We start from the raw sequence: 23,041 nt of genomic DNA, 5'->3' as shown, positions 1-23,041 counted from the left end.
CTTCCTTAGTAACATGTCAAGTATAATGATATTTAAAAACATACTATTCTATCACGCTAGTTAGAAAGTACATTAAAAAATTCAGGATAAATACCTGTTCTTCCTTCAGTACTAGCCAATCCCTTTTGCTAGGTAAGTATTTTGCAAGGAGTAACCTTTCTGCAGGCAAATGTAGCAAGTCTGCTACAGACTGCTGGAGGGACTTGAGGGAAGCATCCGACGCATCCCATATTAACTCTCGCGGACTCTCGTACTCACGGCTTCCGGGTACATGAAGCCACACCTCCAGAACTATCTGATGAGGTCTGCAAAACAGAAAACATGGCATTTCAATCTTTCATGGTGTGGTGTGGTAAATGCTGTGAAAGTACACTGTGATTCAAGAGTCACTGTTCTTTTCCTTCTGGTAAAGCGACACAATAACATTGACGAAAGATGAATGCATCGAGATCATCCTCCAGGCAGGGTCTGGCAGTTGGAGGAACATACTGAACATATTGTGTAACCACAAAACTGCTATGTATGATATGTATGCTATGAATGGTAACTTTTGAAGCACTTTGCACTGCATGGCAAAGTTCTGTCTATGATGCTGTGGGTAATATCTATAACATTAAAACTGTGGATAATATCTAACGTAAAAACTGTAGTTTTCAAAATTATTTTAAAATAACATTTTGAGACAGCAGATTATAATGCCATGAAAATATGTATATTATTTTGATTAGATTGATTGAATTGAAGTTTTAAGTCCACTTGATGCACATTAAGGCTAATTGGGACTGAACATACAGTTTAATTGTACTATGTGCCTCCAGAAGGTATTGAACCCAGGACCTCTTGATTACATGACGACGACGCTACCACTGCACCATCGGAAGACCTATTTTGATTAATAGATTGATTGATTGATTTAGTTCATTTTATTTCGTGTTTGTGCCACTTGGCTAATTTGCGAAGATGGGGATGAGTGATGAAATTGATGAATGGACATTCACAAACAACCAATCCTGAGCGGGATTCGAACCTGGGACCCTTGGCCTCGCAGCACGATGTGCTAACCACTCTGCTACAGGGTCCGGCTATTTTGATTAAGACTGAGCCATTAGCCATACCGATGATCTTACTGATTTCCACCATAGGTACTGGGGGGAGGAGAGGACGGACAGGTCCGTCCACCATCCTCCCAGGAAATTGGCATCATTCAATTCAAGTTACAAAAAAATAAGAATGCTTGTTTATTTTTACTGTTAAGAACATAATAATGAATCAAATCAAAAAGTGGCCACGGTGGCTCAGTCAGTAACGCATCTGACTACCATGCTAAAGGTCCCGGGTTCGATCCCCAGCCGGTTCAAATCCGGGAACTTTTGTAACGTTGGAAGCGGCCCCAGTGCCCACCCAGTGTCGAATAACATGGGTACCTGGGGGAAACCCTGGGGGGTAAAGGCGGTCAGGGGCGTGATGCTGATCACATCACCCCTCTCACGACTGGATCAAGTAAGTGTGGGGCGTTACCCCCACACCCCCTATACGCCTTCATGGCATGGTGCTATGTACAGGGGAGCACTTTACTTTTTTAAATAATGAATCAAAAAGTGTGTTAAATTGTAAACAATTGAGTGCTAAATACAGGAACCAGTTTACATTTTCATATTCTATAACTTAAACAAAAAACCAGTTTTCAAAATTCATAAAAAAAAACACTTTTGTGTGACAGGCAATGCAACGAAAACACTGTATCCAAATTTTCTTACCTTTAAAGCTTTTTCTTGACTGAGGTGTAAATGTTAATAACAAAATAGAATAATTGTGCATTTCAGTGCAATAATTGTATGAAATGTTCAAAAATAATAAAAAAAATAGCTACATGTGCTGGAGATTCACTCATCTGGTGGATCAAGTATAAAAGTTCCAACAAGGATAAATAATAATAATAATAATAATAAAAGTTTGTTGGAATTAGTTAATATAAGTTATTTTATCATTATAATCATAAGCATGATAATAATAATTATTGTAAATATTTTTTTCTGTTGTTTGACCCACCTCACAAAAATTTCTGACGACGCCCATGATTCCCACTGTTACTAACACCGATGCTTGAAAATTGTAACAATTAAAGGTTGTTCCAAATAATGATTAAAATTATTGTAAAAGTAATCCACTCCACTTGTGAGCATCAATGTACCAGAGATTTGTTTCAAAATATTAAAAAACTACACCAGAATATAAAAATAAGAGTTATGTAATAACAAAATAAAAATTTTTCACACAATATTGGTACAAAATCAATGGAAACTTCGAATTTTGCGGACTCCTTGAACAATCAAAACACTGGAAATGTATTGGCCAGTATTAGTAAATAAAACTGTAGCAATAAATTCTGATGCCGATATCACTGGTATCAGCCAATACTGATATGCTGGCATCGGATGATTGATTTGCTTTATTTTTTGATAAAAATGTAACAACACTGACAACATAGCCTCTTGGACAGGACAAAAAAAAAAGTCTCTCCCTCTCGGTTTAACACAGCATAAAAAAAAATTGGAATAATATCAGATTTGAGACAATATGTGACACATTGTGGTCATCCAACTGTATGTTATAGTTTAAAATTAAGGCCAGTCACACACCGGATCTGTCATGACACAGTGCAATGCAACACTACAAGTTACAAAGCAACACGATATGACGAGTACTTTTGTTTGTTGGCTAAATTTTGATTGCAGATTTCATCCACGTACGCAGATGATCTTGGTCTCTCTTTAATAATGTGGTAAGCATGTAAATGATTCATTATAACCAGATTGAGTGTGTCAATGTGAATGTAGAACTGATGTATCAGTTTAAATGTTGTGAATTGAATATATTTCTAGAAAATAATTGGTTAGAAGAAACAATAGAACCATTTCATGCAAGGTGGAGCGAAAAGAACGCATGTTTTTGCAATCAGTGTAATGTCGTTGATATTCAAGATACAAACGTTTTATTAACACCAAAACACCAAAAGATGATGTCATTGTTGCTGTACACACATCCCAAGCCTGTCCTCAAAGTTCTGCATTCTTTCGACATCATCTTCCATACTTAAATCATCACTGTATACCAATCCAAACTGCATTTCTTATCGATGGTTTTGGTGTTAATAAAACGTCTGTATCTTGAATATCAATGACGTTACACTTATTTCAAATACATGCGTTCTTTTTCCGCCACCTGTATAAGCTTCAATGACAACTGGTTTCAAGTTGATCCCATTTCCGGCCTGCGATTAGATGTCTGTGCCTGAAATGAATAGATTGATGCATGCACAAATCATTCTGTTGCAAGCTGCTCCAAACAAGACCAAATTCCACAGCCTTCGTTATTTTGTTGCAAACCATCCCAAGGTGACTCGAGAAAATGTTTTGTCCGGCTTGTGGCCATCCATAAGGGACTAATGTTCAACCTTCACGGAGACGGTTTGCGACAAGAATGACTTGTCGTGTCGTGTCGGTTCTGGTGTGCGGCTGGCCTAACAAGACATTTTTTTTTCCATTTGAAGACTTACCCAAGGTCCTCTGCATGTGGAAGCAACTGAATTCCTACTGCAGAACCATTTGAGAGTTTCTGGCCCTGAAGGGATTGAGCGTGGCCCCGGAGAATTCTCCCCAGACTAGAATTCTCTCCATCCTGCTCGATCATCCGCAGACGGACGTTTTCCGTTGAGAGATTGTGACTGTTTGAACCGACGATACAATCAATCACTTGCTGCTTGAAATTATCAAGCGTGCATTGCTGCCCTATTTCCAACGGTCCCAAGCCAAAAGCTTTCGAATCTGGATTTGCTGCCTGGTCCATTTTGGGAGATGATAACAGATCGGCACAGATGTCTGGAAGAAACAAAACCGAGGATGAATATAACAGCAACTGTACGGAAATGAACAATAATGAAAACCTACAACTGACACCATCACATTTATGCACAGAGGTTACAGTACGATACAGATAAAAATTTCAGGTTTTTTAAGGCAAATTTTCAAAAACATTCAAGTTGAAAAATAATAACAAATATTATTACAATGAAACTTCTCCTAACAGACACCTCTAAATTATGGACATTTTTAAATTCCCCGGCAGAACTACATGGGGTTTAACGGCAATATTACTTCTCAATAACGGACACGAACACAGAAAAATACCTGCCAACGCAAATAAATCTTCTTAATAACGGACAGCCTGAAAGAAAAAGGTCGCAATTCCAATAATTCGACACAATAATGGCCAGTATTTTGAACTAGCGTGCATTGTTTCCTTTTACACCTAACGTATCTCTTTTCAAAAGTGCAGACAGTAGATATCTTAAGAAGTGTGTGTCACTTCTGCTACGATGTCGCAGAAAAGCAAACGACTGACTTTAAAGGAAAAGGTTGAAGTCAACAACATTATGTTCGTAAAGTACGTACTGTAATATGCTTATCCTATTGTGTAACATCCTACACTTCTTTCTAAATAGCGGACACTTCTTAATAACGGACATTTATTTTTCCACCATGCCTGTCCGTTATTGAGAAATTTTTACTGTAATAGGGATGGGTCGATATGAATTTGGCCAATACTGATAACCGATATTCTACTGATCCGATATAAAATTGCAAATGGTCCTTGAAGAACCTGAATACTTCATTGACCTCCTTAATAAATGTTTGTTTCAAGGTGACTACAGTGCAAAAGAAGATGTATATTTAGACATTCACCTTTTAAAAAAGTAGGGCATGAAGATTATCCATAAAAATTATAACAATATGGCAGAATTTTGCACTAAATTATAAGATAGTTATAGATATATCAGATTAGTAAAATAATCGGTAATTTTACCGATAAACCGATACACTGATATGCCTATATCGGTCAATACCGATAGAGTACAGATTAATCTGTCCCATCTCTAATTACACAGGGCCGCAAATTAAATTCAATTTAATGTTGTTTTATGTTTAATAGGTGAACTTTATTATTTGTGCCATGCTGATCACGAATATGAAATTCGTTTTTCTCTATCACGCAAGGTTTCCTTACAAATCAAATTTCAAAATTTGGGCTTTGTCCAATATTGCATACTGTTTTATTATAATTTTTCTTTTCTTCAATCAGAATAAGTAGCTTATCATACTAAAAGCATCAACATGTTTATTTTAAAATTAATATAGACAGACACAAAGGACCCATATAATATAGAAAACGACATATAGCAGTATATAATATACACACAAGAAAATCATTACACAATACATATTTTTCAGTTCTGTTTAGCCTTTCTTCTGTAAGCTTTCCTAACTTTCTTGTGATTTTCTTCTGGCGTTTCTCTGTACAATGCCCAACAGTAGTCAGCCATCATGCTAACATGTCCTTGATACCTTTTCTCCATATCCCTCATGTCCTGATGGAACCGTTCGCCTTGTTCCTCACTTAATTCACCAAGATTTTGTGGAAAGTTATCAAGGTGCGAATGCAAAAAATGTAATTTGAGATTCATGTTACAACACCTTCTTTCACTTTGCCGTACGACAGGGATGGAAATTTGTTGCATATGAACTGGAAACATTGTCCTTCCTTGTTAAGTGCCTTCACAAACTGTTTAATCAGCCCTAATTTGATATGAAGAGGGGGAAGTACAACTTTCTCAGGACTGACTAAATGTTGTTGTACGATGTTCTTTGAACCCGGGTTTAACGTTTTCCGTATTGGCCATTCTTTTCTTTCCCAGTGGTAATTTTGTGCCCTGCTATCCCAGTCACAGATGTAACATGGCATTTTCGTATATCCACATTGTAGTCCAAGTAAAATGCTCAAAACTTTAAGATCACCACACACCAACCAACCATGGTCCTCATATTTAATTTTATTAAGAACAAGTTGCATATTGCAGTAGGTTTCTTTTAGTGACACAGAATGAGCAATAGGAACTGAGGGGAACTTATTTCCATTATGTAACAGAACAAATTTTAAACTTGTTTTATTCGAGTCAATGAATAGCCTCCAACCAGTTGAAAGACAAGGAAAATTTAACTTAGTCAGCAAACCGGACACATCACAACAAAACACGAGAGAATCTTGTTTTGAGAAATAAGGCACAAACTCTTTTTCTCGGTGTCTGTACCTCGGAAAATATTGTTCCAGAAGCCAGCAAGTTCTTTTCGTTAAGTCTGGAACCAAGAAGCTCAGCTGATTCTTTAGGTAAATTTAGGTCTCTAACTAAATCATTAAGTTCACTTTGAGTGAACGGTATAGGGTCACGAGATCCGTGAAGGGGGTCATAAATGTAATCTTCCATTTCACTTCCTTCCACTGAATCACTTAGTGAACCAGGATCACTTACACACTCAAGACTTGATGGAGGTGTCGGTACAGGCAAGTCTGGACCGTGCAACACAGGTCTCATTGCAGAGGGAATATTGGGATAGACTATCCTCTTCTTGTTTCTAATATTTCGACCTACAATTTCACAGGAACAAAAGTAACAATCATTGCTGTGATCCTGAGGCTCCCTCCACACCATGGGTATTGCAAATGGCATAGATGGCTGCTTTCCCATGCTCCAGTTTCGTAAAGATTCCACACATGATCTACATACCTTGTGTGGGGCCCACGATTTATCTTGATCTCCTAGTTTAATTTTAAAGTATGCGTAATATGCTCTTCTTACAAAATCTGTAATTTCCTGTCTCTGTACCCGAGGAACAAATTCACCGCAGATGTAGCAAAACACATCTGGGCTATTCAGACAACCACGAGATGCCATGGCCACACCATGCAAATTAGGACTTTTGAGAGTTACATATAAAATTAATTTCAAATGATATATCAATGTTTTACATAGTATTATTTTCAGCATTTAGGCAAGGAACATATTAATTAATTTAAATAAAACAAAACTTCTCTGTATTTAAAGCTTGTTCGTCTTTATTACTTGTTGAATAATTTTGAAACGTACCAGTGACATCTAGCGACAATCACTTCAATTGCACTGAAACGTGCATACCACAACCCTCATATATAAATCGTGAATTGTAAAAAATCCTTGCGTGATGTGAGAAAACTAATGCCAGTTTCAGCACCAGCAAGTTCAAATACATGTAAAACACCCAAAATTATAAAAACAACAGAATCCATGCGGCCCTGTGTTATTGATAAAAATTAATTTGCTCAGACATTTTACAGTAAACATACGAATTGTATGTTTATACACTGTAGCCCAAAAAAAAGGTAACCAAATAATTGTCATTACCTTATCTTTCGGTTACCTTTTTTTTTGGACACCCTGTATCTACTTTATGCACAAAAACTAATTGGGGAAGGATTAAGCTTGCATTCTCTGTGGTTGACAAGAAGAACGAAGAATACATATGTACAGAAAACCTTTGATATTGAACTCAAGAAGGGAAAATGAAGTAATAGCATGAATATGGAATGGAATATATGTCGCCAAATGTTTGAAAATATGTAAATTATATGTAAAAATAACTCAAATATGTACTAAAAGCTGATACGTGTCAAAATATGGCAAATAAAAGTACAAATTTTCGACCTAACATATCATGATTCACAAAGATAATAACTTTGATTTTAGTATCATATGTGAAGATAAATATGTTCCCTGATAAAAAACTGTGCTGATTCAAAAGTATGCATTGCATGTATGACGACTGATGTAATATTCTTCGATATTAGTATTTGTCAAAACAATATTCATCTTTGATTTTACGTTTCGGAATGTGCACCTACGTGGTAGATGAGAAAGTTCAATTTACTTGCAAGGTTTCACAATAGATGTCTCACTTGTAGGTTGTTCAAAACAAAGAGACATAATTTCTTAGTTAACCACTTGCCTTACGACTTTTTTTCCAAATTGATGTCAAAATCTTACACTTTTTTTTATTTTATATTTTACTACTACTTTACATGCAAAATTACATTAACAATGATTTTTGGTACAACAATCAAAAATAATCAAAATATTCTACTCCAAATAGGCATTCCTTTATTAACCCGAGTATACTCGGAGCTGTTAAATGTGATATAAATTGTGATATTTACTAACAATAATGCAACGAACAAAATGGTATGTTGTTTATGTTATAAATGATATAATATTGATTGAAACGAACACATTTGCAGTGCAAGAAGGGAATGCAACTTGGAATCAAGTAAGTGTGAACGAAATGCGAATTTTCCTTGCTCTTACAATACTACAAAGCATTGTAAAGGAACCCGACCTACAGTTTTATTGGACAAAAAATCCATTGTTGCTAACTCCATCAAGTTGCAACCGAATCAACGCTTCCGAACAATGCATTCTTGCAAGCAACCGAATGTCACGCAATGCAAAAAAGCTGTCTTTATTCACTTCTTGGTGCCTCAAGGGAGGTACAAAAATTAGTGCACGCTCGAGACATCTGTTGGCTGGACTTGCAACTAACTCCACCTACCCAATTCATCATGAAAGTTCCGCCCGACTTAGTACGGGCCGATAAAAAAATTACATTCAAACTCCTCAGGTTTCCGAGATAACTCGGGATAATATTTTGCCGGAAGAGTACCACATCCGAGATAATTCGGGTTAGTAAGGCAAGTGGTTAAGTAAATTTTTACTAGTTTATTTATTTGACACATTCTGCATTTTTGATTGTTAAATTTCATTGTCGAAGATACGAGGGCGGATTGAAAAGTTCGTGGCCTGAGTAGGAAGGAAGCTTTTAATTTTAAGTTTCATACATTAGTTGCATAGCTATATCCTTTGGTAGTCACCGTGTAAAATTTCATTTCATTTCATTGCTCTATTGTTTCAGGCGAGGACTTTTAGTGGGCAGAAGTGACGGAAATTTGTGACATGGAGAAAATAGAGCATCGCGCTGTCATTAAGTACCTGCATAAAAAGGGTTAAACACCACAGCAAATTCATACGGACATGGTAGAGACGCTTGGAGACTCCGCGCCCTCGTATTCCATGGTGAAAAAGTGGGTGGCTGAATTTAAGCGTGGAAGAAACAGCATTGAAGATGACCCCCGCAGTGGCAGGCCTGCAACCTCGACCACAACAGAAAATGTCAATAAAATTTGTGACCTGATTTCGAGTGACCGCAGAATCAAAATCCGCGAGATAGCTGAGACTGTGGGCATTTCCTATGAGCGAGCACAAAACATTATCGTGAACGATTTAGGGTTTTCTAAGGTGTCTGCGAGATGGGTACCCAAGTTGCTTTCAGTTGAACACAAACGCACTCGACTCACCCTTTCCCGTGATTGTTTGGAACTGTTTGAAAGTGATCCGGAGGAGTTTATTGGCAGATTTGTGACTATGGACGAGACATGGGTGCACCATCATACACCGGAATCAAAACAACAATCAAAGCAATGGAAACGACAAGGATCTCCTACCCCAAAGAAAGCCAAACAGGTTTTGTCGGCAAACAAGGTTATGGCATCAATATTCTGGGATGCTAGGGGCGTTATCTTAATCAATTTCTTGGAAAAAGGAAAGACTATCAATTCTGAATACTACTGCACCCTGCTGCGACGTTTACGCGAGGAAATTAAAATTAAGAGGCCAGGAATGCTGCGAAGAAAGGTGTTGTTTCACCAGGATAATGCGCGCGTTCACACGTCCCTTGCATCCATGGCAGAAATTCATTCCTGTGGGTTCGAACTGTTGCCGCACCCATCCTATTCGCCTGATCTGCCCCCCTCGGACTTTCACCTGTTTGGAAACCTGAAAAAGTTTTTGGGGGGTCAGCGATTTTCTTCGGATGAAGAGGTGAAAAGTGATGGACTGGGGTATTTTGCAGACCTTGAGGAATCAATTTTTAAAAGTGGTATAGCAGCGTTACCGGAGAGGTGGCGTAAATGTATCTCCCTCGAGGAGGATTACGTGGAAAAATAAAACATAACTTATCCAAATATCTTCTCATTTTCTAGGTCAGGCCACGAACTTTTCAATCCACCCTCGTAACACATTTAATCTTGTTTTGTAAGCAGAATACCAGTTCATGATGGTTGCGGTAAACGCGGTTTAAAATTTATTACCTGAAATTTTCTAAATTTCGCGCAGAATACTAGTGTTTTTCAAGTCTGCTCTCGGTCAGGGATAAATTGAGGGAACGTTTTTGTTGGGAGAACTTAAAAAATTCACATACGAAAAGTGAGAATGAGAGGAACGTTTCAGTTAGTTGCACTTTAACAATTAATTGTAGAAGTTGAGACATGATGCTACAGGCATCAAGCAGGGGTGGCCCACACCGGGCAAAATCCCGGTGCACCCTCAAGTCTCGGTGCCCTTCCGAAAACACACATTTGGCACCTTTTTCTCCGATTACTCACAGATATAGCAGTTGTGAATAAACCTTTTCTTTACTGGTGTGTTGACTACTGGTGTTTTATTACATTCTTACTCGTCATGTTCCTCAGGCACCTTCTTTAGGGGGGCAAGGCCCTTTCTCCCCCAATTCCTCAAGAAGTATAAAAAAAAAATATTGTTGTCAATTCGCCCCCCTTCAATATTTATGTGAAATCGGCACCTGTGATTGGTGCTGTGTACAGTGATTATTTAAGATGTTGGATTTAAGTTGTTGACCGTGCATTAGGCGAATAGAGAAAGTACACTCTTCGGAATCACACTAATTGTCAGTTCCATTCTGCTTGTGATAATCTGAAGTAAGTATTTTCACATAAAATAATAAACATCATTTTATTTTGTAGATAAAGTATTATCTCACCCTGTTAGATAATACTTTGGTGTGATGTTCCAAATGAAAAGTGAGGGGCTCACGATTTTGTACTCGGATGGTGTTAGTTTACGGTCTGGTCTTGTATACTTGCCGTGTGAAAGTATTAGCATCCTACTAGATAATTATTTAGGTCTGTTTGCAAAGAAATGGATGCAGTAAAAATATTCGGTAAAAATGTCATAGCCGGGAAATGGATTTCTTTAAATTTACAGGAGAAAGTACTTACGGAATTGAGTTTCTGTGTAATTTCGGAAGGTTGTAGAAGTGTTTTCTCGCATTTTTCAATGTATTTGGCCACTAAATCATGTATTTTTCTAAAATTATGTCCGTCCGATGCACGAAAGCTGTTCTTTGCATTTCCATCCATGTACTTGAACCGGATGTTGCGAGCATCTGATGACGTAATCCCCGGTAAATGCTTCCAAACACACAGTTTTTTCACTATATTGCCCAACATAACCTAACCTTACCATGATGGTGCGTGGGGCTATCGTGAATGGTTTTTGGGGCTATTCGTGGATGGTTATACGATCCAGAATGTTTTTTGGGGCTATTCGTGGATGGTCATACTATCCCGAATGGTTTTTGGGGCTATGCGGGAATTTTTCTGTTTAGAAGGTTGAAACACTGCTTTGTCGTTTGAAACACAATGCTAGTCAAGATTTGCTTGCCATTTTGAGTGTTCAGGAAACGAGAAAAGAACGAACAATAATTACTTGATATGTCGACAATAGATACTAATTTCGTTAAAAAAAGCTAAATCCCTTTTTAAACAATTTTTCGAAATGCAGAATAGGTAAGTATGAATGTCAACAATTACAGAATAAACGAGTTACAGACATTTCCCGGCTTTGATAGTTTTACCAAATATTCTTGCTCGATCAGCTTGCAACATTAAGATTAACATGCGAAGTAATTCTGCTACGTGAGTGCTTCTCCTTCACATGACAAAAGACACCTTGAACAATCAACTAGATAAGGACATAAAATCAGCTTTGTATGTGGAACTATTGTTCATTATTTTTTATTTACTACATTTTGCTACTTGTTTTAATGTTAATAACTGCACAACCACGTCCTATAAGCAGTGTGGTATTTGAAAAAAAATGGAATGTAGGAGAATTTCCAGATACTTCTTTCGAAACATTGAGGTATTTACACATTATTGTACATAACAGGTATGTAGCATCCCCAAGGACCAAAGTATTGCAGCCTATGAGGGGTGGTGCAGCCATGAGAGGGATAAATCCCATGCTGTAAGTCAGGGAAAAGCAATATTCTTTTTCGTGAATTATAAAACTTGCTGAAATTATTCCAGAACACATCCACACATGGTGCTTTGCTCATGTCCTCGATTTAGTGTTTACAGACACAGCACAGTGTCTGAATGTTCTGAGTCTCCCAAACTCCTGGAAGTTAACTTTCTGCAAAATCCCAGTGTTGTTCGGCTTACAGCAATAGGAACAACAAGATGGAGAAGCAGAGGTATTGCCACAATAAAAATATTTTGTCTGCATTACTAGACTTCAAATGAAAGAAGTCAAGAGAGGATACAAAAACGTCTGTTTTTTCAGCTTGTTACAATGCCGACTGGAATGAATTTAACACGAAAGTGCAAAATGATGACACATAACTTCTGAACATGTTCACCGCTTTTGAGACATTCATGGAAATTGAGACGAAATTTGAATAAATGAATCAGATATAAGTAATAACTGAAAATGATTTTTAAGAAAACAGCTTGCGTAGTTTAATGGACCTAACAAGAGCGTAATTTACTTTAAGGGAAAAGGTTATAAAATAAAATAACTTATGTGATAATGCACGTTGCGAATTTCTACAGTACAGTATGCATCAATATTATTTATACAGTCGACTCCTTTTAATTCAAACTCCAAGGGGATACGAAAAAAAAGAAAAAAAAAAAGGGAATTATCCAAACCAAGGATCATTAAAGATGAATTCAAGGACTATAAGCATTTGTTCGAATTATCCAAATTGGTATTAAAAAGACTCCACTGTATAGAGTGGCCCAAAAGTCAGTTTCCCCCGAAAGAATCTATATATGTAATTCTAAGAATTAAATGTAAAGTGTTGTTAAGAACTGTGACAGGAGAGTCTATCTGGTGATGCTACAGGATATTGTGATGCCAGAGCTTGAAAACAACGGTATGTACCACAACTACCTGCCTATTATCTGGCAACAAGATGGTGTGTCTGAATGGATTGGGCGGTGCGGGACATTCGACTCGCCTCCTCGCTCAAGCGATCTTACACCTTGTGATTTTGCCTTATGGGGTATAATTAAGGATGCTGTCTACGCTGCCAAACCACAAACTGTGAATGCTTTTGATGAACCTAGCGCAAATAAGGGTTTGTTATCGAAGATGTGTGAATTTGTGTATCATCGTTGCTTAGAATATAATGCAAATGATGGGAAATGTTGAGCATGTACGGTAGATGGTGTTCTCTTACCTTTCTCCAGCAATAAATACATATTTCCTTACTACAAGTATCATAATTTTGCTCTCTCCTAGGGGAGACTGACTTTCGGGCCACCCTGTATATTCAAATTTCATTATTGGAGTAGAATTGATGTACGTTTAAACTTTAGTGAAACAGCCTGACACTTGTTATTTTCTTATCTTCGTTGGTAATAAAAGCTATATCTTGATTTTTTAAGTCTACTTTTAATATACCCTACATAAGGAAATATGTATCTCAATGCAGCCTAAACTAAAATGCCAGGCCATTACAATGAATATTTTTTTTGAGTGCCCTCTCTAAAAGAAATTTTCCACCACCATATTGGCGGTCCCAGTCTGGTCCTGGCATCAAGTGTAATTGAAAGATCCCTAACACACTGTATAATTAGAAAAAGGTAATCATTACACTTGTTGAAACAATTGGAAAGTTGATGGAACACAGGGTGTTTATAAAAGGTGAATGATTGAATGCTGGAAGCAAGAGAAGCCGAGTGTACAAAAGAAGACTGAACTGAACACATACGTTGGAAAAAACATTTGTTTGGACAGTTTGAGGAAATTTCAATGGCTAAAACATGGAAAAGCAAGCAAACGTCTTTGCACGGAGGTACGTTGTAGACAGCTATACTTGTACAATTTCTTCTCAGGCTGGAATGAACAGGTTGTCTACCTTGCTGCTCCAAGTAGGAAAATTTTTCCTCTGTAAGCGACTTCAAATCGCGAAAGACTACACCCGATCAGTAGTACTACTGAACCTAAGCACCACTGTGTACCATCTCCGCTTCAAACGCCGTACCCTTTTGTGAATGAAGACAGTGGATCTTCGAAATTAATAGGATTGAACTATTAAATTGTGCAATGCGGAAGTGTGAAATCTTCTAAATTTCACCTAAGCATTTATTATAACTAGCTAGCTTTGCGAGTGTTACGAACGTGCAAGAAATTGAATTTTCTCTACCACAAACAATGTGCATGTTACAAAATGGCAAGAGATGCCATGACACCCGGAAATTGAATACATGCTAGATTTTGGCATTTTACATGTTAGTAAAGATAAGTTATAGCTTCTAATCAGTTCTGAAGAATGTAAGCTTTCTTAGGTAAATTTTATGGTATCTAACAGATCAGTGGCCTGGCGTGGCATTTTCAAAAGTGTTACCAGCCATCAGTACAACAATTACTCTGGAAGACGTTATCATCTACACCCCTCCCCCAAAAAACATGCCTTCAATCTAGATTTTTGTTCATTTTGTTCTTTTTTTGCAATCCATTCGGTGATTTAGCCACAAACACTCATAGCAAACCTACCACTCATGAGACAGTTACCACGAAAATCCAATGAACAGTGGTTGAGCCTTGTCAATTCTTCATATATCTCTTTGTAAATGAGGTGGAAAGGGGAAGAAGAACCACACATTTCTCGGGTCAGTTTGACATTTGTGCAGCGAGCAGACGACAGAATTCTGCTCCATATGACATTTATTTATTTATTTACAATAATGAACTCAACAGCCCAGTTAGAGAGTTCAGAGATACAGGTTTTCATACATGCTTCAGTGACCGTTATTTGATATTGTTTTCATTACACTGTTTTTAAATTGTATATATGGCATAGAGAACAAATCAATATTTTTGTTACGCTTTTCTAAGGCATTGTAGAGAATACTCATTCTCCAGATAGGGGATTTCTTGACAATGTTTGTTCGCGCTCTATTCACGAAAAAGGTTTGATGATTGGGTCGCGTCTTATTGTTAGGAACGCGTAATTTAAATTGTAAGATCCAAAGAGGAGAGCGAAGTTTTCCATTATATATAGTTTCCAGAGCAGCAGCAGGTCGCGGACTGTCCTTCGATCGTCAAGCTTGTGAATTCGGAGCTCCTCTATTAGATTACTGTACGAATCAAATCTGGTATAAGTACCTTCAAGTTTATACTTCATATAACGTAACATTTTTGATTGTACTTGCCCTATTTTTGTAGTCTGTACTATACTGTCAGTGGTCGATAGCCAAAATATGCCATATGCACCATAAATACGTTAATGTATTTAACAATGTAGTTATTTTATTGAAACAACTTTTTAACTCTTCACATTTTGCTGTTACCTGCGGTAACACCGGTTACATGCACTCCATGTCTCTGTAACAGACGTATTTCATCCAAGTAACTTGACATGAATTTATGGTGCATATGGACTTATGTAATTAATGATGAAAAAATTATTTTGGCTATCGACCAGGTGAGTTGTGGAACAGATTCCAAGCTTTTGAGAGCTACCGTCACTCTCATCTTCAGTGTAGAAGTGCAATTCTGAGCGTCAACCCGGTGTATAAATGTTCGTGGAGGGGGAGAAGGGGGGAGGGTTCGGTGAAGATGGCATACCAGTTGGGTGGCATGTCAGAACTGTAGCTCTGGAAAGCTTCAAGTCTTACTTATGTAACTAATGTCATGTAATCTCACTCAGGTTATCGTTCCTGTATATGAACAATATATTTGGTAACTAGTTTGTGAGAATTGTTAATGTTTTAGCACCATCTATTTTTCTTTTTAATCTCACTATTCTCAGAGAGAAGGAAAAATAGTGAGGTAAACAATTGCTGTAGAGAAACACTCCAATAAACGTCAGAGTGTACATTTTTCATGTTAGCAAAGTTTATGTTAGCTTCAGATAGCATTCTGATAAGATAATGTTCATTGTACACTCGAGTTCACAAGTATTTTACATAATATATTTTGCACACAACCAGTAACGATAGTAGATACAGGTAAATATACATTGTTGTTTATGCTTTCCGTCAATAAACATGTACATTTTCAATACTATTGAGTTCAAAATTCTCCTGGATAAACACTTTTCTCAGTATGGCATGTACGAATTTGTGAAATTCTTTTCCAGCAAGAAGGTTTCATTCTCGCACTTGTTATCCGTGAGAGTGTTTTGAGAGTGAAGAGTAAAAGTTGTCCATTCATCTGACTTTAAGGGAATAAATAAAGAAAAGAGGGAGGGGGAGGGGGAATAAGCTGTATAACTTGTTCAATTTTGTCAACTTGCATGATAATTAAGACACGATTACAACTTATATATTGTGTTTAACCTCTGATACTTGTAAGTTCACATAGATATTCCCAAGAGGTTATCTATAAGTCCGTTTCATGTGTTATTATAGGTACTCACTCTCAATACAGTAGACTCGCGATTATCCGAGCTAATTGGGACCCAGACTACTTCGGATACGGAAAAACTCGGATAATACGGAGATAATGTGCTAATAGGTCGTAAATGACGAAACAACACTTAAAACTGTCTAGTAAATATTTATTACTAGTACAATATAAATGAGAAGATTACTTTTTCAAAAAGCCTTTCATAGTCTTTTGGACTAACCTCTTTCCTCTCTTTGACGCTGCGATGTAACGCCAACGCTGTAGGAAGAGCAGATCAAGCGGCATAGACTCCTCTTGCTGTTCAATGTAGGCTATAGCAGCTTCGATCACCTTCAGTCCCTCAGAATGTGATATTTTCGGAGTGCTCTCGTCGGTGTCGTGCTCCTTGTAATTTTCTTCAGGATTGATGACCATATCAACAATAGCATCGTCAGTCAGCTCCATTTGTTGATCTTCATTACAGCACTCGAGGACGTCTTCATTTTCAATTGGAGTTTCCACTGGTAGCTCATTAGCTAGCTGGACGAGTTAAGAGACATTTTCATTGTCCGATCCCGGCAAAGTTTTATTGGATTTCTCCAAGCCAAACAGCTTTCTCCATGATCTTTGAAGTGTTGAGTTCTTAACTTAATCCCGCGCCGTCGCAATCCAATATAAAACATCTTTCACCGTTATTTTTTTTTCAGAGCTTCCGTTATGCTCATCCCTTCATCCAATCTGAAAATCAACATCTGAAGAAGCCTCCGCCGGTAGTTTCTTTTTATAGTCTCAAGAACCCCTTGATCAAGGGGCTTTATTAGTGAGGTCACGTTAGGTGGCAAGAACATGGCTTTAATATCGCCGCTACAAAGTTTGTTGGTGTCCGGGTGCGAAGGCACGTTGTTGTCCAACAACAATACCGCTTTTCTAGGAAGCATTTTTCTTATTAGAAACACCTCAACCAGAGGAACGAATTCTTTAAAAAACAAGTCATTAAAAAGTGTGATGTCCAATCACGCACTTTTTGGATTTCTGTACATGGTGGGAAGACAATTGACATTAACGTTTTTAAAAGCTCTTGGTTTTTTTGACTTTCCAATCAGTAGGGGGTCTTAACTTAAGGGAGGTAGATGCGTTTGCACAGGCTAAAATGATCACTTTTTCCTTACTCTTTTTGAACCCAGGAGCATTTTTTTTTCTGATTTTGCTGTCAAAGTCTTGCTAGGAAGCATTCTGAAGTTCAGCCCTGTCTCATCACAGTTGAAGATTTGATCCCATGTCAGTTCGTCAAGCAAAACAACTTCTTTCATTTTTGATTGAAATTCAGCAACTTCAGATGAATTAGCTGACAATTTTTCCCCAGTAATTTGAGCTGTCTAATGCCGTATCTCTTCTTCCATCTGCCCACCCATCCATCGCTCGCGGAAAAACCTTCTTCGCCATCCTTAAACTTTTTTTGAAATTCTATTGCCTTAGCTTGCACCATAGGACCACTTACTGGACTTCCCAAACCTCGCAGATGTGAAAACCACAAAAATAAAGCCTCGGACATCTGCTCATATTCACCTTTCTTCATTGTTTTCCATGCTAAACCACTGCCCCCTGCTCACACTTTGACTCACCCACTTTTCAATGTCCTTCCGCTTATGTCTCCAATCTTCAACAGTCATTTCCCCGACTCCATAACCAGAAGCAACCTTTTTAATAGACTCACCTTTATCCAACATTTTTATTGCATTGAATTTTGTTTCCAGAGAAACCACACACCTTTTCCGTTTGCCACTCGTACTGCATTACTCGCTTAGAATAGACCTACACAGATTTAAACACCACCGTAACCATCGGATACACCGACAATGTAATGAACATGTGCAGCGCGGACGTGACTTGACTTAGTAAATGAACAGGGGGTGTGTTATGAAGCGTGATGATTTCCAACCACTCCCTCCGTTAACCCGGACCCTCGGTTTATCGGGACTCTGTTAATCGCAAGTCTACTGTACTTTGGAATAGGCATAGAGTGAATGGCAGTTGGTTGCACTAATTTATTAGTGAGGATTGGCAAACAGATTCTTCCTGGTTCGCACTATAATTGTGGTTTGATCCCGGTACTTTTCTAATTGGAAAAATCGTATCAACAAACGTTTGCAGATAACTTATTATATGAGGAACAATCAAAATGTTTATTCACTTGAAGAATTAAATCACGAAGATTGGTTAATTATGCTGTGTCATACAGGGTGTCCAAAGGTGTAATACATTAGTATAGTAAGTAACACAGCAATAATAACTTAAGACATTTATTCGAGGCACGATTAAAATGCTGAAAACCAGATCTTAAGACAAACGGACAACAATTCTTTTTTTATCAGAGATTATTATCGGGATTGATTGCACATGGATATAGTATTCAAATCTCACATCGGTGAGCTTCCGGTACGAGCTCCAAGCATTGCAGGCCAGACACACAAAGGGCCAAATATGTCAGTTTAAAATTTTGAACAGAATATTTGGGAAGATAGGTGTTAGGGTCTTTTGTGGTGCTATTGGTTTGTAGGATGACCTCACCAGTGACACACCATTTCACATGATTATTTTACTGTTATTAAAACCCTGGTTGAATCATTTAATAAATACCCTTCTGAGCTTCAGTATTTTAGAATACATTAATAAAAGAACAGTCCGTCAAACGAATCATATCCAGTCAAATGCAAGGGCCGGGTAGGGCTGCTTAAAATATTGATCTACCGAAACTGGAACCAGTGTTTGAAAATTGCAGATACTGGCCACATCAAAACATCAATACAATAAAATCTGAAATTACAATAGTGCTGGTATTTCAGGGTGTCTACCAAAATAATAAATCCAAAATTCTTGACCTTTTTTTTTTTTTTTTTTTTTTAACATTTTTCTTAAACTTAGATATACTTGGAAATTTAGAAAATAGATATTTTTATTCAATGAAAAACCCCTACCACAAAGTCAGTTAAGATGAAAACTGAAGCTGTTCTTTAACAGGAGATTTAAACTTGCTTTAATTATTAATGCATGTAAAAATTAATGCTTCAGACTCCATCTTGAATGGAGATTGGCCACATTACCTTATGTAAGAAACAAGGTGTACAAATCTTAACCACAACTCAATACAATTTTAGGTTTCCTTACATTCAATTTTATATGCCAGTCAATAGGGTATCTGACTATCATGCGAGAGGCCTAGGTTCGATCCCGGCAGAGGAGAACCAGGATTTTTTGCACCTGTTCAAATAGCTCCAGCACCCACCCAGCATCGTATAAAGTGGGTACCTGGAGGAAACTCGGGAGGGTGGGGGTAAAGGCAGTCAGGAGCATGATGCTGATCACATCACCACCCCACCTTCAGCTGTGATCAAAAACGTGTGGGGCCGTAACTCCACACCCGCTATACGCCTGCATGGTGTAAAGCACACGTGAGCAGTTTACTTTACTTACGAGGGAGAATCAAATGGAAACCGCAAAAGTGTCATTAAAATTATTTCTTTCTAGGTATTTGGAAATTTGCAGACACAGTCCTTGACATCTTACCGAGCTGGTAGTATGAAGCAGTGACGGTAGGTGGGGTTGGATGTGAGTAACAGCTGATTCAAGATGGCGGCACCATTATGCAGTTGCACCAAGCAGGAACAGCATGGAGTTTTTCAATTTTTATGGAGTGAAGGTGTGAAACTGGTTGATATTCATCGGAGAATGCAGATGAAGTATGGGGACGGCTGTCTGTCACAGCAGCAGGTCTACGATTGGTGCAAGAAATTCGCAGAAGGTATGACTTTATTGACTGATGCTCCACGTCCGGGTCAGGCTCAGCGAGTTGTGACAGAGGAGTCCATAGCTGCAGCAGATCGGCTTATTCAGGAAAACCGATGTGTCACCCTGGCTGAAATGGCTTCCTTGCTGAATATGAGCTTCGGTTCAGTACAACACATAGTGCATGACGAACTCCGCTACAGAAAAGTGTCCGCCAGGTGGGTTCCTTGACAGCTGACGCAGGAACTGAAAGCCCATCAGGTTGACGCATGTCAAGAGCTGCTGAGGCATTATGAAGAGGAGGGTGAGGATTTTCTAGCTCACATTGTCACCGGGGATGAAAGTTGGATGCACCATTTTCAACCGGAGACAAAACGTGCAAGCAAAGAATGGCGACCAAAGAAGTTTCGCAGCCAGCCCTCTGCAGGGAAAGTCATGTTGACTTTATTCTGGGATAAGAAAGGTCCTATTCTGGAACACTACATGTCCACACGTACGATAGTGACTAGTGCCACCTACACCGACCTTCTCAAGAACCATTTGAGGCCAGCGATACGCACAAAGCGAAGAGGATTGCTGAGTGCAGGTGTTTTGCTTCAACATGATAACGCCCGTCCTCATTCTGCTCGTGCAACCATGAAAACCATCGATGACCTACGCTTCAAGTGCGTACCACATCCGCCATACTCACCAGATTTGGCACCATCTGATTTCCACATCTTTGGTCCATTAAAGGAGCACCTTGGAGGGCAGAGGTTCAAGTCTGATGAAGACGTCCAATCGGCGGTGCACGAGTGGCTGCACAGTCAACCGAAAGAATTTTTCTCACGCCGTATTGAAGCACTACCTATCCAATGGCGTAAGTGCATTGAACTGGGACGGAACTATATAGAAAAATAATGTACAATCGAACATTATCCCTGCATTAAAATAGTGGAAAAAAATTAATTGCGGTTTTCATTTGATACTCCCTCGTATATTCAATTTTATCAAATCCCAGTAGAGGTATATAACATGTAAATTCACTATACTGTAAATTCTTTACTTTCTCGACATTCTTGGCTTGGGTATCTCCAATATTTGCAGTATTCATGGTATTTCAGCACAGAAATATTTTTCAGTATACAACAAATACAAAAACGTCATATCCAAAACTCAATGCTGGACAGCCCTTAAGCAGAGATGTACAAAATTCCACTACAGCAATTCAGTATGAAGAATGTAAACTATAAAAAATTATTCGAGGCATTTTTACCTGCCATTCCTTGAACTAATTTCTCCACGTCATCATCACCACAGTTGAAAGGATTACTCAACTCGTACAGGAACAAGTTGATAGAGACGAACCCCCTTAGCGGTACGTTACCTTCCATCAAGCATAGATGGTCGCCATGCCTCACCCCTTCCTCTTTGAGGGTTGCTGCAGGGTCATCTAGGGGCTCTGCTGGTTCGCCACTCCACTTTGTTCGTCGTAAATGCCACGAGGAACCTAAAACATACAGAAATGAATTTTATCCTTTTATGTAGGGGTGTGTGTCCCGAAAAGTCAGTACCGGGATCCAGAAAAAAAATTCCCCCCTGATCCTGAGTTCGGAAAATGATTTTAACTTTTCAGGACCCTGAAGTCGGAAAATTCATAATGGTAATTTTTAAAAGTGGTTAATCCTCGATGTTTTCTGCATTGTACGTGTTTGAAACTTCTCGGAGATTGTTAGTTTTTATTTAAGAAATGCAAAAACAACCACTTATGGTGAAAATAATGTGCAGAATTCAAGATTTCCAGAGCGTTGAGATATTTTGAGCATTTCCCGTACTGAAAATTTCCTGACTTAATTGGGAAGTTGTGAATTTTTCCCTGATTAAAAGTCAAGTTTTTAAAAAAATTGCATCCTGACAAAAAAATGTCTGTTCCACACACCCCTACTATTAACCCTTAAACAACGGATGTGACATAAGTGTCACATACCTGTGATATCTAGCGCCACCTCTGGAACACACTGTTTGGAGATCCATATTTTGAGTGTTATATGAGCCTTGAGGAATCCTGTTTTATTTATTTATTTATTTATTTCCTTCAACAGAGAAATGATCTCCTTTTACAGAAGGTAGCCAATAAAAATACAAATAAAAATACAAATACAAAAACAAGAGAAACACATAATATAATACAGTGAGACATAAGACAGGTAGAACACATACACAAATATAATGTAATATAAATTACTAAACTATACTATAGAATCATATAACACCCAATTAGCAATTTAGAAGCGCTTCACCCAAAACAATACAGAACAAGACAAAAAAAAAAATGTCATTTTTATTCATATGCAGTGATATATTGCTAAGTATAACACTAAATCTTATAATTTATGTTGTAAACACTTGTCTTAATATTTTTTGTACTCATTGTGAGATACTAAAATCAAGATTAGATTGCAATATAGATATTTTGTTGTACGCAAAGGACATTCTAAATAATGGCGAATTCTTGAATCTTTCTGTTTTAGGAATATCATAAGACATCACCTTAACCATCACCGCAGCCTTAAGCCACATTTCTTTGCATTGAAACATATCTTTTGGAGAAAAATAGGGTTATCTATGATGCCAGTCATTGTTTTGTACAGAAATATTTGTTGTGTTATTTCCCTTCTATTAATAATTAGTATTAGTAATTAGTAAAGTCTAATTTGATTCTAGCTTATATTTTAGAGAGTAAATTTCCATACTTTTACATTAGAAAATATTTTGTCAGAAACTATCAGCAGCAAGTGTGAAATTCTTGCCACGAGACTGGAACACAAATCAGGTAGATAATGTTTTAAACGTGAACAGCCTGAGGAAGGGAGCAGTTGC

General features: G+C 37.9%; 1 protein-coding gene across 1 annotated transcript in view; it reads right to left on the bottom strand.

Moving 5' to 3' along the window:
• Nucleotides 1-23,041, bottom strand: part of LOC145981414 (ubiquitin carboxyl-terminal hydrolase 40-like) — a 58,633-nt gene that overhangs the window by 15,594 nt on the left and 19,998 nt on the right. The window contains exons 2-4 of the mRNA XM_083114651.1: nucleotides 21,438-21,671; nucleotides 3,557-3,878; nucleotides 95-305 (exon numbers count right to left, since the gene is read on the bottom strand). Coding sequence (XP_082970777.1) covers nucleotides 95-305; nucleotides 3,557-3,878; nucleotides 21,438-21,671 — 767 coding nt within the window. The remainder of the gene's footprint in view (nucleotides 1-94; nucleotides 306-3,556; nucleotides 3,879-21,437; nucleotides 21,672-23,041) is intronic.

This window comes from Lepisma saccharinum, chromosome 29 (assembly GCF_977018435.1).
Source record: "Lepisma saccharinum chromosome 29, izLepSacc3.1, whole genome shotgun sequence".
Lineage (NCBI taxonomy): Eukaryota > Metazoa > Arthropoda > Insecta > Zygentoma > Lepismatidae > Lepisma > Lepisma saccharinum.
Note: the sequence above shows the minus strand (reverse complement) of the source record. Positions and strands in the feature narration are given on the sequence as shown.